Source organism: Phycodurus eques, chromosome 12 (genome assembly GCF_024500275.1).
Source record: "Phycodurus eques isolate BA_2022a chromosome 12, UOR_Pequ_1.1, whole genome shotgun sequence".
NCBI classification, from domain to species: Eukaryota; Metazoa; Chordata; class Actinopteri; order Syngnathiformes; family Syngnathidae; genus Phycodurus; species Phycodurus eques.
The window spans coordinates 5,256,944-5,271,841 of record NC_084536.1 but is presented as its reverse complement, the minus strand read 5'-3'; the positions used below and the strand labels follow the sequence as shown (position 1 = coordinate 5,271,841).

General features: G+C 40.4%; 1 protein-coding gene across 11 annotated transcripts in view; it reads right to left on the bottom strand.

Moving 5' to 3' along the window:
• The window catches only part of kalrna (kalirin RhoGEF kinase a), a 204,053-nt gene that overhangs the window by 71,848 nt on the left and 117,307 nt on the right, over positions 1-14,898 (bottom strand). For all 11 annotated transcript variants that reach the window (XR_009769550.1, XR_009769551.1, XR_009769552.1 and 8 more), the window contains 2 exons: positions 3,721-3,799; positions 3,470-3,637 (listed from right to left, as the gene is read on the bottom strand). Coding sequence is in view for 8 of the 11 variants with exons in the window: in XM_061691497.1 (XP_061547481.1) it covers positions 3,470-3,637; positions 3,721-3,799 (247 nt within the window). In the remaining 3 variants the exon portion in view is untranslated. The remainder of the gene's footprint in view (positions 1-3,469; positions 3,638-3,720; positions 3,800-14,898) is intronic.

Genomic DNA, 14,898 nt, shown 5'->3' with positions numbered 1-14,898 from the left:
ATTCTGATCTATAGTCCGTAATATCATCAAAATGTTCAGAGAATCTGGAGAAATCACTGCATGTAAGCGGCAAGGCCGAAAACCAACATTGAAGGCCCGTGACCTTCGATCCCTCAGGCGGCACTGCATCAAAAACCGACATCAATGTGTAAAGGACATCACCACATGGGCTCAGGAACACTTCAGAAAACCAACGTCAGTAAATACAGTTCGGCGCTACATCCGTAAGTGCAACTTGAAACTCTACTCTGCAAAGCAAAAGCCATTTATCAACAACACCATCTCTGGGCCCGAGCTCATCTAAGATGGAATGATTCTAAGTGGAAAAGTGTTCTGTGGTCCGACGAGTCCACATTTCATATTGTTTTGGGAAATTCTGGACGTCGTGTCCTCCGGGCCAAGGAGGAAAAGAACCATCCGGACTGTTATGGATGCAAAGTTCAAAACCCAACATCTCTGATGGTATGGGGCTGTGTTAGTGCCAATGGCATGGGTAACTTACACATCTGTGAAGGCACCATTAATGCTGAAAGGTACATAGAGGTTTTAGAGAAACATATGCTGCCATCCAAGCAACGCCCCTGCTTATTTCAGGAAGACAATGCCAAACCACATTCTGCACGTGTTACAACAGCGTGGCTTCGTAGTAAAAGAGTGCTAGACTGGCCTGCCTACAGTCCAGACCTGTCTCCCATTGAAATGTGTGGCGCATTATGAAGCGTAAAACACGACAACGGAGACCCCGGACTGTTGAACAGCTGAAGCAGTACATCAAGCAAGAATGGGAAAGAATTCCACCTACAAAGCTTCAACAATTCGTGCCCTCAATTCCCAAATGTTTATTGGATGTTGTTAAAAGAATAGTGACATAACACAGTGCTAAACATGACCCTGTCCCAGCTTTTTTGGAACGTGTTGCAGCCATAAAATTCTAAGTTAATGATTGTTTTCTAAAAACAATCAAGTTGATCAGTTTCAACATTAAATATCTTGTCTTTGTAGTGTATTCAATTAAATATAGGTCGAACATGATTTGCAAATGATTGTATTCTGTTTTTAACACAACGTCCCAACTTCATTGGAATTGACGTTGTACAACAGTCTCCCATGACAGTGAGAGAATGAGAACAGGAGTTAAGAAAAACTAAAAAGTAGACTTTTATAAGTTTAAATGTACTTAATGTGTGTTTTATATATGGTTGTTTGGCTTTTCCAGTTTTGATAACCTTCCAAGATTTGTTTTCATTATTATTTTATTATGTACTTGTTTTTATTTTACTTCCCTCAAATCAGTGAATCCTGCAACTACTTAAAAGGGAAATGCCCATTCCACTCGTTCACATAATACCGCCTCCACATAGGGTTTCTCCGCCCATGACTTGGCAGCTGGGCAAAGATTCCCAGCCACGGCCACAGTCCGGCCGGCCGCCAGACGACACTCCCTGAAACACTGCAATTTCAAAGCCAATAGATAAGCAGCCCTGCATTTAGTTTAGGTGGATGCACAGATTAGCATCAGACAAATGTTAGCTTCTGACATTACGAAACTTAGCACATTATTTGAAAAGTGTAAATTCAGTGGCTTCATGATAAAGTAGTCACTCCACGAGGGGAAATACAATCTGTATCCCTCAAACTTGCAGTCTTCACACTCATCACACACGCACTAAGTCATGAGACACAGCATGCACAAAACACACACACACACCTCCTTTGTCATTAGCAGACTCCTCAGGGTTAATTACAGTTTGAACTTGTTCATTTTAAAAGAAAAGCTCATTAATCACTGAGTCAGTACAATTACAGATGTTCCCATAGTGAGGGGAAAGTGTGTATATGTGCCTGTGACTGAGATGCCCTCATTCTTGTCTGTAAGGCATGATAGAGCGCGAAAAAGACATCTCTCACAGGGTAAAAATGTGACAACACTAATGTTCATTTATATTTAATTTAGTAAACAAAGCAACAACACGGTTTCCCCACAATTAAATTTGGGATTTTACTGCGTGGAAATTGTGGAAACTTTTTATATTCAAATCAGCCTGTTTGTTTTTTCCCTTAATCCAAACCCCACATGTATGCTGATATTAAATTAAAGTTATGATGCTGTTACATTAATTTCAGTACATCATTTATGAAAAGTAAAAAAAAACAAAAAACAAACAAAACAAAAAAAACAGAATACAGAGAATGCATGTAAACACACGCATGCCTTTTGTTATGCTTTGCTTTTATTTGAACAAGCATATGTTTCCAATGTCTTTTACAATTATATAAAAGAAATGACCTGTTTAGTCCTGTGCGACTGCTTGTTGCAGACAAGCCGGATACCCGCCACAACAAATACATTTCCGGTCCTGTGGGAAACACTGAACAACATTTTCTCAGTGTGTAAAGGTGGCAACTCAATTTCTTTCGCACGCAAGCATGACAGACATAAAAATGTTGTAAGGTCCCATGTGCAACAACAGGAGTCAGTATAGGTAAACTTACCTGGAAGTTGCCTGGAGTTATGAAAAAAAAAGCAAGGCACGCCCGCACTTATATACGTGCACACTATAGCTCTATTTTTTTCTTCAGAAGTCATATTTTTTACGAAAAAAGGAGTAGTCGTACAATAAGTCTTTTTTTATATTATATTTTATATTAATGATACAAGAATAAAGTCAAATATTTTTTAAAAGGTGGAATATTACAAGAATAATGAAAGCAAGTTTAAAATGACTAATCTTGTAACTGCAAGGCTATTGTCAGATTTAGACTTCCTGAAAAAAATACCACGCTGTTCCCATAAAGTTACAATTTTATTTTGAAAAATAAAATTTTATTCAGGACAACATACTTTTTTTGTCATAAGAATTTGTAATTTATACATTTTCTTTTCAGTGTGTCCTTAATACACCTTCATAATATCATACACTAGAATATTCTTATTACACATATTCTACTAATCTATTACTAATTAATTATTATATAACGATATATTGACACATGCTCTGGGATGTCAAGCACACGCAAACTATGTGTCAACTTGCAGTTGACACAAGCCTGGAGTTTGTTTGCTCGAGGTGTGGAAATATATTCACATGAAATTTAATTTGGGAGAATCTTGTTGAACAGTCCGATAACACTTGTCAAGGACACAAGAGGTTTTATTGTTTTTATGTTTTGCCGTGCTTAACCTTGCTTTACACTTGCGTGATAATGAAGAATGTTACAAAATGAGATGAGCATCTGCGACGTCACACCTTCGCCACACACATTTTGTTCGTTTAGATTAATTCCATTATTGATTTCCGATGGGGGGAAAAACATTGTTGGAACCTAGAAGTTCTACTGAATTAAAATGCTAAAAAATATTCAATTCATATTTACTACCTTTGACTCATCCTGTAAATGCAACATATGAAGTCACACGATTGTAACACCTAAAACAGGCTCAAGTGCTTGCTGTACTTATTATGCTTACCTTTCCCTGAGTTGAAGAAGCAGTCCATCTCCACACTGGAGCGCGAGTGGGACACACAGAGTGTAGAACTGGGGACTAGACCCTCCTGAGGCGGGCTGCGTTCGGTGGTCCGGACCAGACACCAGCCAGGCCGCTCACTGGGCCTCTCCAGCAGCTCCACCGTCTGGCCTGGAAACGACAGAGACAGACAGAAATAGTCGTCCAGAAGAAAACAGATAATCACAATTTGGCGAGGACGTGGGCACACTTACCAGTGCTGACGGATATCTCGCTGCTACATCCTGCCGTGAAGTCCTGCAGGACCACCGTCAACTCGCAACCACCAGAGAGCTGCAGACACAAAGAAAACAGAACAATGCAGAAAAAAAGATGAACTGGTAGTGAGTTGTGTAGCGATTCACAAAGCGGACTACAACAATCAGCCTGCTATAGAGTGGTGACCAGTACAGTCGGCTCCCCCCCCCCACCCCCCCCCCCTTCCCCACAGAGAGCTGAAATGTGAAAATGTCATTATAGTAGTGATTTACAGAGCTCAGTGAGGGATTGAATCTATCTCAATGCCCCAGTCACAATCTCACTGTGATTGTCTAGCGGGTAATGAATGGTGTCAGATGGGATTGAATATGTCACTGATAATGTCGTAAATCACATAGCAAACTTGGTGAGAGGTTGATTCCCACATTAAACTCCATTCGCAAGTGCCCTGCGATTGACTGGCATCCAGTACCGTCTATAGTCCACCTAGAAAATGGCATTGGTAGTGTTGTTGTTAAAATAGCTGACTTAAGAGGTGCAATAACTAATCGATTCATCGACAACTAATCAATCATCTGATTCATCGACAACTATTTTGATTATCGATTAATCATTGAGACCTTAACTAAAAATTGTCCAAATCCTCAGAAATTCAGCCTTACAACTGTAAATATTCTCAGATTTCTGTTGTCCACCATGAAAGCAGACTGATTCTATTTATGTTTAATCAAAATAAGACACTGGCAAATAAAATAAGACACTGGCAAAATGTTACGTACCAAACCAAAAACTGAATCGTAATCGATTTATGTTTGTGCTTTTTCTGCAGCTTGAAATATGTTTTTTTTTTAAAAACATTCGTTTTCCAAGTCATTAATCGAAAAAAATAATCGACAAATTAATAATTATTAAAATAATCTTTATTTTCAAGCAGTTATGTAACCCCCCGGACCCCCAAATCAACAACAACAACAACAACAAAACAATTACCCTCCAGTCCACCTTTCGCCCACAGTCAGTAGAAATAGAAAATCACATCTGCAGGGAAGTGGTCCACATAGCCGACTTGGCATGTGATTGATTGCCCCTCAATGTGCCACTTATAATCACCCTGTGGTTGACGGGCGACCAGTCCAGGGTACTGCATGGCAAGTCTTTTTTTTCAATAAAATAAATCAGACAGACATATTGTGAATTTTTGGGTGTTGTTTTTTAGGCGTTCACTCTACTGAGTGACATTCTAGTTATGTTCTTAACTTGGTCACCATCAAACCACAACTACAAGTGGATAAGTTTGTTGGTCCCATTCCGTGAAAGAAAGAAAAGAAAAGAAAAAAGGAAGTGCTTTCACCTGTTTTGCCAAATGCGAAAGTAGGTTGCGCATATACTGGATTGTGACTTGTGTGGCAAGGAATTTAGTCAGGCATCTGAATGGCTGAAATGGTCTTACATTTCAGTATTACAGCTCTCCCTGATGTTTTGGCATGCATTTCAGACACACATTTTATGACCCAGGAGCAGGGCAAAATATGCTGCTGCTACCGATGTTCATGTGTCTTGTCACCTTAACGCCTTAAGTCATGACTAGCATCAATGTTTACACGGGAAATGAGTCCGCCGTGTTCAAGCAACACAGCCAAACAAATGTGCTTCTTGAAAAATAAGAAAACAAGAAGCTCTGCGGCGTCTTTGGAGTGCTTGCAAAGTCACATGTGGTGCACGCAGACTTACAGAGCAGGACACTTGTCTAATTGCAAACACAGCTAACAAGATGAAAAGCTAATGATTACTTCTCAGAGAGTGTCTGAAAACACAGTAAGGATTGTAATCATTTGCGTCTCTTTTAAAAATGTAACATTGAGTGTGTATATATATGTGCACTTCTTAATGCGTGCATGCAGGCACTCTTTGCCGGGCTTAAGGTCGCATAGCAACAGCCAGCCTAGCTATTCTACAGCTGCAGGTTACTTTATACCTGACAACAACAAGACTAAGTGAGTGTCTTGTACTTATTCTGGCTGGCTGAAGCAACCTCTACATGTTCTTATATGTTAAATCCTAAAACCTAATGTACAAACACTACAAGCTAATCTGTGGATTTATACTAACTTTGCATAATCCATTTTAAGCCTTAAATACGCAATTCATGAATCTATTTTCCATACAACTTGGCCTCATTAGGGTCAAAAAGCGAAAGCTAATCTCATGTAACTGTGTGAGAGGCAGGGCACACCCTGGACTGGCCGACAGTCTATCACAGTGTAATATAAACAAAAAAACACTTGCATCTATGGACAATTTAAGAGTCTTCAATTAACCTGAGAAGAGGGTTTTTGAAATGTGGGAGGAAGTTGGAGTAGCCAGAGCAAAACCCACGCAAGCACGGAGAGGGCACACTAATCACTACAATGCTGTGCTGCCCATGATACATATTTATGTAGTAAATTAGGCAGAGGAAACATGTTGGTGAGGCTCTGGAAAAAGGTCTACATGCAGTCATTTATTTTATCGTTTGATTCGGTGTGCGACTGGTTAGAGCGTCTGCCTGACAGGTCTGAGGACCGGGGTTCAATCCCCGGCCCCGCCTGTGTGGAGTTTGCATGTTCTCCCCGTGCCTGCGTGGGTTTTCTCCGGGCACTCCGGTTTCCTCCCACATCCCAAAAACATGCGTGGTAGGTTAATTGACAACTCTAAATTGCCCGTTGGTGTGGATGTGAGTGCGAATGGTTGTTTGTTTGTATGCGCCGTGCGATTGGCTGGCAAGCAGTTCAGGGTATACCCCGCCTCCTGCCCGATGATAGCTGGGATAGATTCCAGCACGCATGCGACCCTCGTGAGGGGAAGTGGCTCAGAAAATGGATGGATGGATTCTGTCTGGTCCTTTTTTACACTGCATGTCAAAGTCAGCCTTTTCTACACTACAAACTGTTTTAAAATATATCCAAAAACGTTACAAAGCAATTTCCGAGGCTTCGTTAGCTGTTTGTGACATTTTGTGCTCCCACGCTACATTCAGTCACATCCTGTGACTCTCCTGGCGGCTAAGCCCCCCCTTGCCATAAAACCTAGTGACGCTTCTGCTTGAAACAAAGGAAAAAAGGAAAATTGTCAAAAAACAAGTTACTTTTTAAGGTGATGAGTCTTATTTTAAGGTAATTAGGTTAGATTTGACTAGAAATAAGTCAAATATTTTTGATAAGATTTTGAGTTTTTGCAGTGGAGTCTCATTCTGTGTGAAAAGCACTTCAAGACAATGCAGGAAGGCCGGGACACAGGTGTGAAGTTAAACAAGCGCCATTCATTTGCTGTCTGGATGCGGCGGGGTGAAGAGCTCCCGCTTTGAAGGTCTCAGAGTCTCCAAAAAGTCTCCAATAACATCACAAAAAGTTGATCGTTTTGTAGTCAAGACCAAGAGAGCATCAACATTCAAGAATTATCTTCAATTTTCTTTTCCAGCTTCAAGTCTGATCAAACACTTGTGTTTGCTCTCGGTAGGCGTTGGTTGTTGTTAGCTATCATGTGATTGTGTACAACAGGAAGCACATGTCCGCGCGCCACCAGCGTGTGAGGGTCATATGCTTCGAGGGTGCAGCGTGACAGCAGCACAGTGAATGAAATTGCTCGCTGCACAATCACACCATTGATTTTACTTATTGGAATAGTGGCTTTATGCACAGCAAGCCTTTGAACTAGCACCACACATGCTTGGGTTATTCCTTGATGCAGTAAGTTTGCTGCTAAATTAGTTTTTGTTTATCAGCAAAAGCAACAAGCATATGAATGAATAAATGAGCTCTCGCGACAGATTGGAGGGGGGATTTCCGAAAAGCTTGGGACGGTCTGGGTTAGCTGCGCCAACCATGACGTGTTTTTCCCCACTATGACCTCACAGTGTGGGACAGCCCATGTTGCCCATCGCCACAGCTGCCGCAAGACAGTCACGTGACCAGATGCGGTGGCGCATGGATCTCGTTTGCACCCCGCAAGTATCACATTATTGCTGACAGGGCATGTCTTTCACTTTTTTGAGAGGTTTAGTGTGAAGAAAAAAAATTGACAAAGTTAGCGCAGCAACGGTAGCATGTCAATGAGGACAAGAAGGAAGAAACCGTATCATCTACACTCCCTTTTTACATCAATGTTAATAGTCTATTTCCGTACATGAAAAACATGTACATTTCCGTACATGAAATATTATTAATATTTTCTTTTACTCTACTTTCGCCAGCTCGCAAACTAAATAGTGACTTTTTCACAAAACCAGGTTCCTATTTAAGACATTACAGTGCATTGTTGCAGTATGTTATCTGACGTGTTGTTTTTTTGTGTAGTATATCGCCACTATCAGTTTGCATTTTCTTCAACTGGCCATTGTTTGAACAACCTTTCCTAGGGGCGTCTTTCTTCAGGGCTTTCGTTTTCTGGTTGGTTAAAAAGGCCTAATGGTTTGGGGTCACAATGCCCCGTTGGTATGGGATGCATATTGCAACCTAAAATGCTACATTTGGAATGTTTTCCAAACCCTAACCCCAATATTAACCATCTATATTTGTAACCCTAACCACAATGTCTAACGTTATTAAGGGTTCACAAACCTCCACTTGCCCGGGGGGACTAGCACTGGGCAGGAATTGTTCTAACCCTAACCCCTCATAACCTCAGTCAGTGGTGTACAATTTTAAGACATCTTCCAACAAAGAAACACTGGAGACATTTGCCACTTGTGTCTATCATAGCAACACCTTCCAAAAGTGCTCAACGTGAAAGAACTAGAAAAGCAGTAGCAATGATAACTGAAGGAGCCATTGAGAGCAGTTACGACACATGACGTATCAAACCTCAGCCTTTCCAACTCACTAAAATTGCACGGATGGAAAAAAGTATAAAAAAGAAAGAAAATAAAAGAAAAAGAAAACCAGTGTGCCCGAAATTGGCTGCATGTCGCAACTCCAACGCGATTGCATCAGAAGAAAACTAAAATGAGGCTTTAGAAACCACAGAGGCAACAATGTCTTGAAAACAGCTCAACAGGAAGTCTGTTTTGTCTGGACTGACAACACATTTTCATCAACATTTATTTTTATACAGTTGTGTGTGCCACAGCTTAAATTAGGACTGTGCAAATGTTTTATGCCACCTTCAGGTTTAACAAGTTAGGGATAACGTGTCTGCACACACACACACACACACACACACACACCGGCTGAAATAAGTTTTTAACACATCACCAATTTTCTCACTACATATATTTCCAAAGGTGCTATTGACATGAAAATTTCACCAGATGTTGGGAAAAACCCAAGTAACCCATACATATTAAAAAAAGTAGAACAAATTAGCTCAGTGTGTAATAATGTGAAATGACACAGAGAAAAAGTATTGAACATACCAACTGGTATTCATTTAATACTTTGTACAAAAGCCTTTGTTTGCAATGACAGCTTCAAGACGCCTCCTGTATGGAGAAACTAGTCGCATGCATTGCTCTGGTGTGATTTTTGGCCCATTCCTCCGCACAAGAAGTCTTAAAAACTTGAGGATTCCGTGAGCTTTTTTTATGGACCTTGCGTTTCAGTTCTTTCCATAAATCTTCCAATTGGATTCAAGTCAGGTGATTGGCTGGGCCATTCTAGCTAACCAGGGCCATTCTAGCATTCTAGCTTTCCAGTGAAGCTAACCCTTTACATGAGCTGATTTTGTGTTGAGAGACTGCTGACGTATGAGTGAGGACTTTAAATGTCCCCTTCCATTAGAATATTTCTTTTCCCACAGTTTGACATCTATGCAGTTTTTCGATTGAATGCAATTGCCTTTGAACACCAAAACTGTTTGCCAACAACAGGACTTGAAATCGCTAAAGTTGTGACGTAGTTTCGTAGTACCTGCCCACTTCAGCAACACAGCATTTTAAGCATGCAAGTCTCAAAATGAGTGATCCAACTAGAGCAAAGCTTATTCATATCGCATATTAATGACAAATCCGCCCATCTCAAAAGCCAGCGGAAAATATCAACTAGAATAATTTGGGCATTTCCAACATAAATTATCTTGCAAACCTGATAAAGGGAATCAAAGATTATAAAAATAAAATAATTGAAGGATGGAGACCTTTCAAAATAAGAGGATGTTTAACGTTAACATGAAACACATGGATGGATGGATAAAACAGTACATTGACTTACGAGTTTAATTCGCTCTGTGAACAAGCCCATAAATCAGTTTACTTATATGTCAAATCAACATTCTGGCTTGAAATGAATAGAAATACCAATAATCCATTCCAGGCCCGAACCCCTCTCCTTTTTCTAACGAAAAATCGAAAAGATAATGAAATAGAATGCAGAGAATTAAATTGGTTTTATAAAGTGTAATTACTGTGTGTTGAGTCAAACCGAAAGTCACAACTACAACTTTTGTGTTCAATGTGCTTTTAAGGGGCGTTGTCTAGTGAGTGACATGAATAATGTAGCTGGTTCGTGTGCTTCTGAGCATCTGGACGTGAGTTTTGGCCTACCGTAGTTGCCTGTGTGTGTTCTCATTTTGCATTTGGGTGTTTGACAGTCAAACACCCAAATGCACACACACATACATGTATTGTAGCTGCACTTTTATCTGGATTCCCACCAAAACATTGCAAACTTTCTCTCTTAACTTTATGTATTTGACCATTTACTGTTACCATGTCAAAAAGACTGCTGCGAAAAAGGGCAAACCCCAAGGCAAAACCATCTGGATGCTCAGATTTCACTCAGGATGTATTGCAGCGGCTGTGGCTAATGGCTCGCTTCCTGTCTCTGCGCCTGTCCTGCCCGGCGCGTACACACACGCCCTGTTTAACCATTAATCGCCCTCTCAATCACACACACAAACACACACGCATGCATGACGCCGTCCCACCAGCCGTGCACTTTTACGACACACTAAGTGAATGTCAACAGGGCGCTATGATCCACGTTAGTCTACGTAATCAATGATTAAACGTTTTTGTTTTTTTTCCAGTACGACTTAAAACACTTACCCTGGCAACTTTGTACGCAAAATGCAAAGTGTGGAAATTTGAGTGCAGAAAAAGCCTTCCCCCCCCACTCATTTTAATGATGCAAATATATGAAAACTCAAATTTGCACACAGCATATTTACAAATGATGGAAAATGTGTCTTTGATGATTCCACACTAAATGTATATGACTAAAAGATGGTCACAGAAATGTTTTAAATGCTCATTTAGTATACCAAATGATACACCTGTTTATTTTTTGTCACAAACTATTCAAAGTGAGCTTTTCAAAACAAAAATCAAAAATTCATTCATCAATAACTGTCACTTCCAGCACAGGAAAGTCTAATGCAGTAAAAGTATAAGAGTAACAGTACGGCATTGCCTACCGGTCTAGCCAGCGAACATAAGTTGCACCAGCGCATGTACTCACTCTGCTGCTCTCCTTGAACAGTTTAAATCTCATCCACTTTGGCATGTCCTGCGCTCTGCGTCGTTTCTCGCCTTCTATGACCAGCCACCACTTTTGGCCGCACAAACACGCCCTCATGCTCACTCGCTTGCTTGATGAACAAACAGCTGGAGTGTGTGACGGAAGCGGCATTCTGCTACTGTGTGTGTGTGAAAGATAGAACAGTCATAAGTCCAACAGATGGTTGCTGCGATACACTGAATGCATTTGATTCATGAGAACACGTGCAAGCCATTTCAAGGAAGACCATAACACAAGGTGGACTTCGTGCACTGAGACAAAACCAACTCTACTGGCCATACTCCAACTTCCTACTACTTCCTTACAGTTTGCACGAAGTTTGGATGACTTTATGTTGACTTTATGTCCCGCAATGTGGCCTTTCGCCCCTGTCAAAGCAAAACCCCTATCAATTTTGACCAGAGATGGCAAAACAGATTACAGGCCAAATCGTTTTATGCGCATGTTGTCCGATAACAAGTTCCCCCCCTCGGTCCTTAAAATTACATTTATTTTCCCTCAAAAGGCTTTTCTTAGTTTTTGTCATAATTACTAAATGTGTGTCTGTGCGCGTGTGTGTGTGTGTGTGTGTGTCTGTGTGTCGGCACGGTGGACGACTGGTTAGAGCGTCTGCCTCACAGATCTGAGGACCGGGGTTCAATCCCTGGCCCCGCCTGTGTGGAGTTTGCATGTTCTGCCCTTGCCTGCGTGGGTTTTCTCCAGACACTCCGGTTTCCTCCCACATCCCAAAAACATGCGTGGTAGGTTAATTGAAGTCTCTAAATTGCCCGTAGGTGTGAATGTGAGTGTGAATGGTTGTTTGTCTGTATGTGCCCTGCAATTGGCTGGCAACCAGTTCAGGGTGTACCCCGCCTCTCGCCCGAAGATAGCTGGGATGGGCCCCAACACTCCCGCGACCCTTGTGAGGAAAAGCGGTTCAGAAAATGGATGGATGGATGGATGTGTGTGTGTTGGGGTATGTGGGGGGAGGGACAAAATATAAATAAAACAGCCTTTTCTTTGTTTTTGCAAGATAATAAAACACAAATCCTGGGTAGGGGCAGCAAAAATAATAATATTAAGGCTAATCTGGGTTGGGGGGGGGGGGTAAAAATTAATATAAGGCTTTTCTTTGATTTTGCTGGAAAACAAAATAAATTTAAAACTTTGGAAAACACAACAAGTGATTTGGTATTTTCATAGAGTCATGTTATTTGAGTTTTATTGCTAACTCTTAACCAGGCGCATCCAGGATTGTATCTGCCACATTGACACGTGATACATTTTGCGTGTTAAGGGAGGAGTATATGAAAATAAAAATAACTATATCAATTTAGCTTTACAAATGGCTTTTGTAACCATTTCCAGACCGATAGAAGTCAGTTTATTTCTCGACTGTTCTGGAATTTATTTGAATCGTGTCGTCTTGTTGCAGCTTTTTTAGATCTTTTGTCCAACTTCATTTTGTCGGGACAGATTCTGTTTAAGTGATTTCTTGATTGAAGGTAATCAGGCTTGGGTGTGATCAGTGAAAATTAACCAAAAATTGTGATTAGCCACAATTAATTCATGATTTAACAAAGGGGGTAATTACTTTTTCACACAGGTTCAAGTAACTTTGAATATTTTTTTTTGTCCTTAATAGATGAAACCACCATTTAAAAACAGCATTTTAAATTCACTTATTTGTCTGATATTTCCATTTGTTTGATGATCGTAAATGTTAAAGTGGGGATGCAAAAAAATATAAGAATTTGAGAAGAGGGACAATACGTTTTCACAGCACTTTATATTGAATGTAGTTGAATGAATGTAGGGCTGCAGCTATTGAATATTTTAGTACTGTACTCAAGTATCCCCCTGAGCAGTACCGTGAGAATGCCCGATCTAGTCCAATCTCGGAAGCTAAGCATGGCTGGTCCTGGTTAGTACTTGAATGGGAGACCACCGAGGAATGCCAGGTGCTGGGGTTGGGCAGTGGGTCAATCACCTGCTCCCGTAAAAACATACAGATTACAGAAACAGCAATTGCAACCTATGTGTGCCTCATGGCACCGAGAGCTCGAACTAACTAACTCGAGTACCCTCAGAAACCCTCTTTTGTTTGGGTACGTAATCCATTTTACCCATGAGTCCTTTCTGACCACATTTGTTTTCCACCTACATGACTCAAAGTTTACCCACTTACAGATCAGATGGTAGTATACTGGGCATATGTCACACAGTGACTTTACTGAGCAAAACCTTTAAGCACCCTGTATGCAAATAACATCTTTGTTGGGAAAAGTATTTTTCTACGTGAACTAGAAAAAAAAGTTCAGTTCACTGTTCCAAAAATGAACCACTTCATTTTTTTGGTCTCTCTCAATATATTGATGACGGGCTATTACCCTCAAAATACTGGCATTTCATGTTCCCATTGTTTTGCCACCCATTCAGTCCTCACTAGTAGCCAGCTGCAGCTTTCACCCTACAATCTCAAAAACATGAGGAAAAATATTGAATGGTCTTTATTTAACGAGTAATTAAAACAAAAATGGGGCATTTTTTCTTAATTTGCAAACAAAAACACAGCGCAGTATGACAGGAACGGTGGTGAAAGAACATTGATAACTTTGCATTCATCGCAGCACTTGCTGACTATATTAAGAAAATATTTGATCTGATCTATTCTTATATTACAAAACAAAAATTTAATTTTACGACAGTATGATCATACAGCGTTTTAACTAAAGCATTCTAATAATAAAAATAATAACATTCCTTGTAATAAATGTTTACAAAACAACACATTCAGTCTCATTTGCGCAGTGTCCCTGAACGCACCTCGTGCACTCACCAGCTGCGATGTAAACGTGAATGGCGGAAGCGGCAGCAATGAATCCGTTGCCAAATACAGTGTTTATGATAAACGAAGACGTTGAGTATGACGGCTGAACAGACTATATACGAGCCTTCATGTATCGGGGGAAAAACGGTTTATCTTAAAAACATAAAATTAGCTGGAAACACTACTTTGAAAGGTGAACCCTGGTTTGAAAACCTCAATTGAGACCCAAACCCTCATTTGAAATTCATAAACTGACTTGATACCTTAGTTGGACACCCTAACACTGGCTTAAAACTATTAAAACATTGCTTGAAACATCATCTGTAAAGCTTTTATGATGGCCAGAGTGGAACAGATTATTTCTCTAGACATTATTTGAATTTGAAAATTGCATCTTAATCTGGAACAGATTGTGTTTTACTTTAAAATGTTCCCTGCTATGGAGCAACTCTCCACTCAAACAAAGAAAAAAAAATAGTTTTCCAACAACTACCAGAAACAGTAGCTTCCCACCCTGCACACACACACACACACACAATGGAACATATGACTATGCCAGCGTGGTGCTGCTATCATTCAGTTTGGAGTCTTTCAACGTGTTGCGGTGCTACGTGATCTTTAAAAACCCTTCATAAGATCCAGCAACAGTTTTTAGCTTTTCCTCTGACAAAGCCTCCAAGTACACTCCATTATCAGGGATTATGAAATCAAGTCTGTTTTAAACTATTATTTTTCTCGATTTAATTTTAAGCCTATTTACTGTAATAGACAGCTAAATAGAAAACATTATATATGACTACATTATACAAAAGGCGTGATGAAATGAGGTGGCCTAGCACTCGAGTTGTGCTGCTTTGCAGCTGTCCTGAGATAAC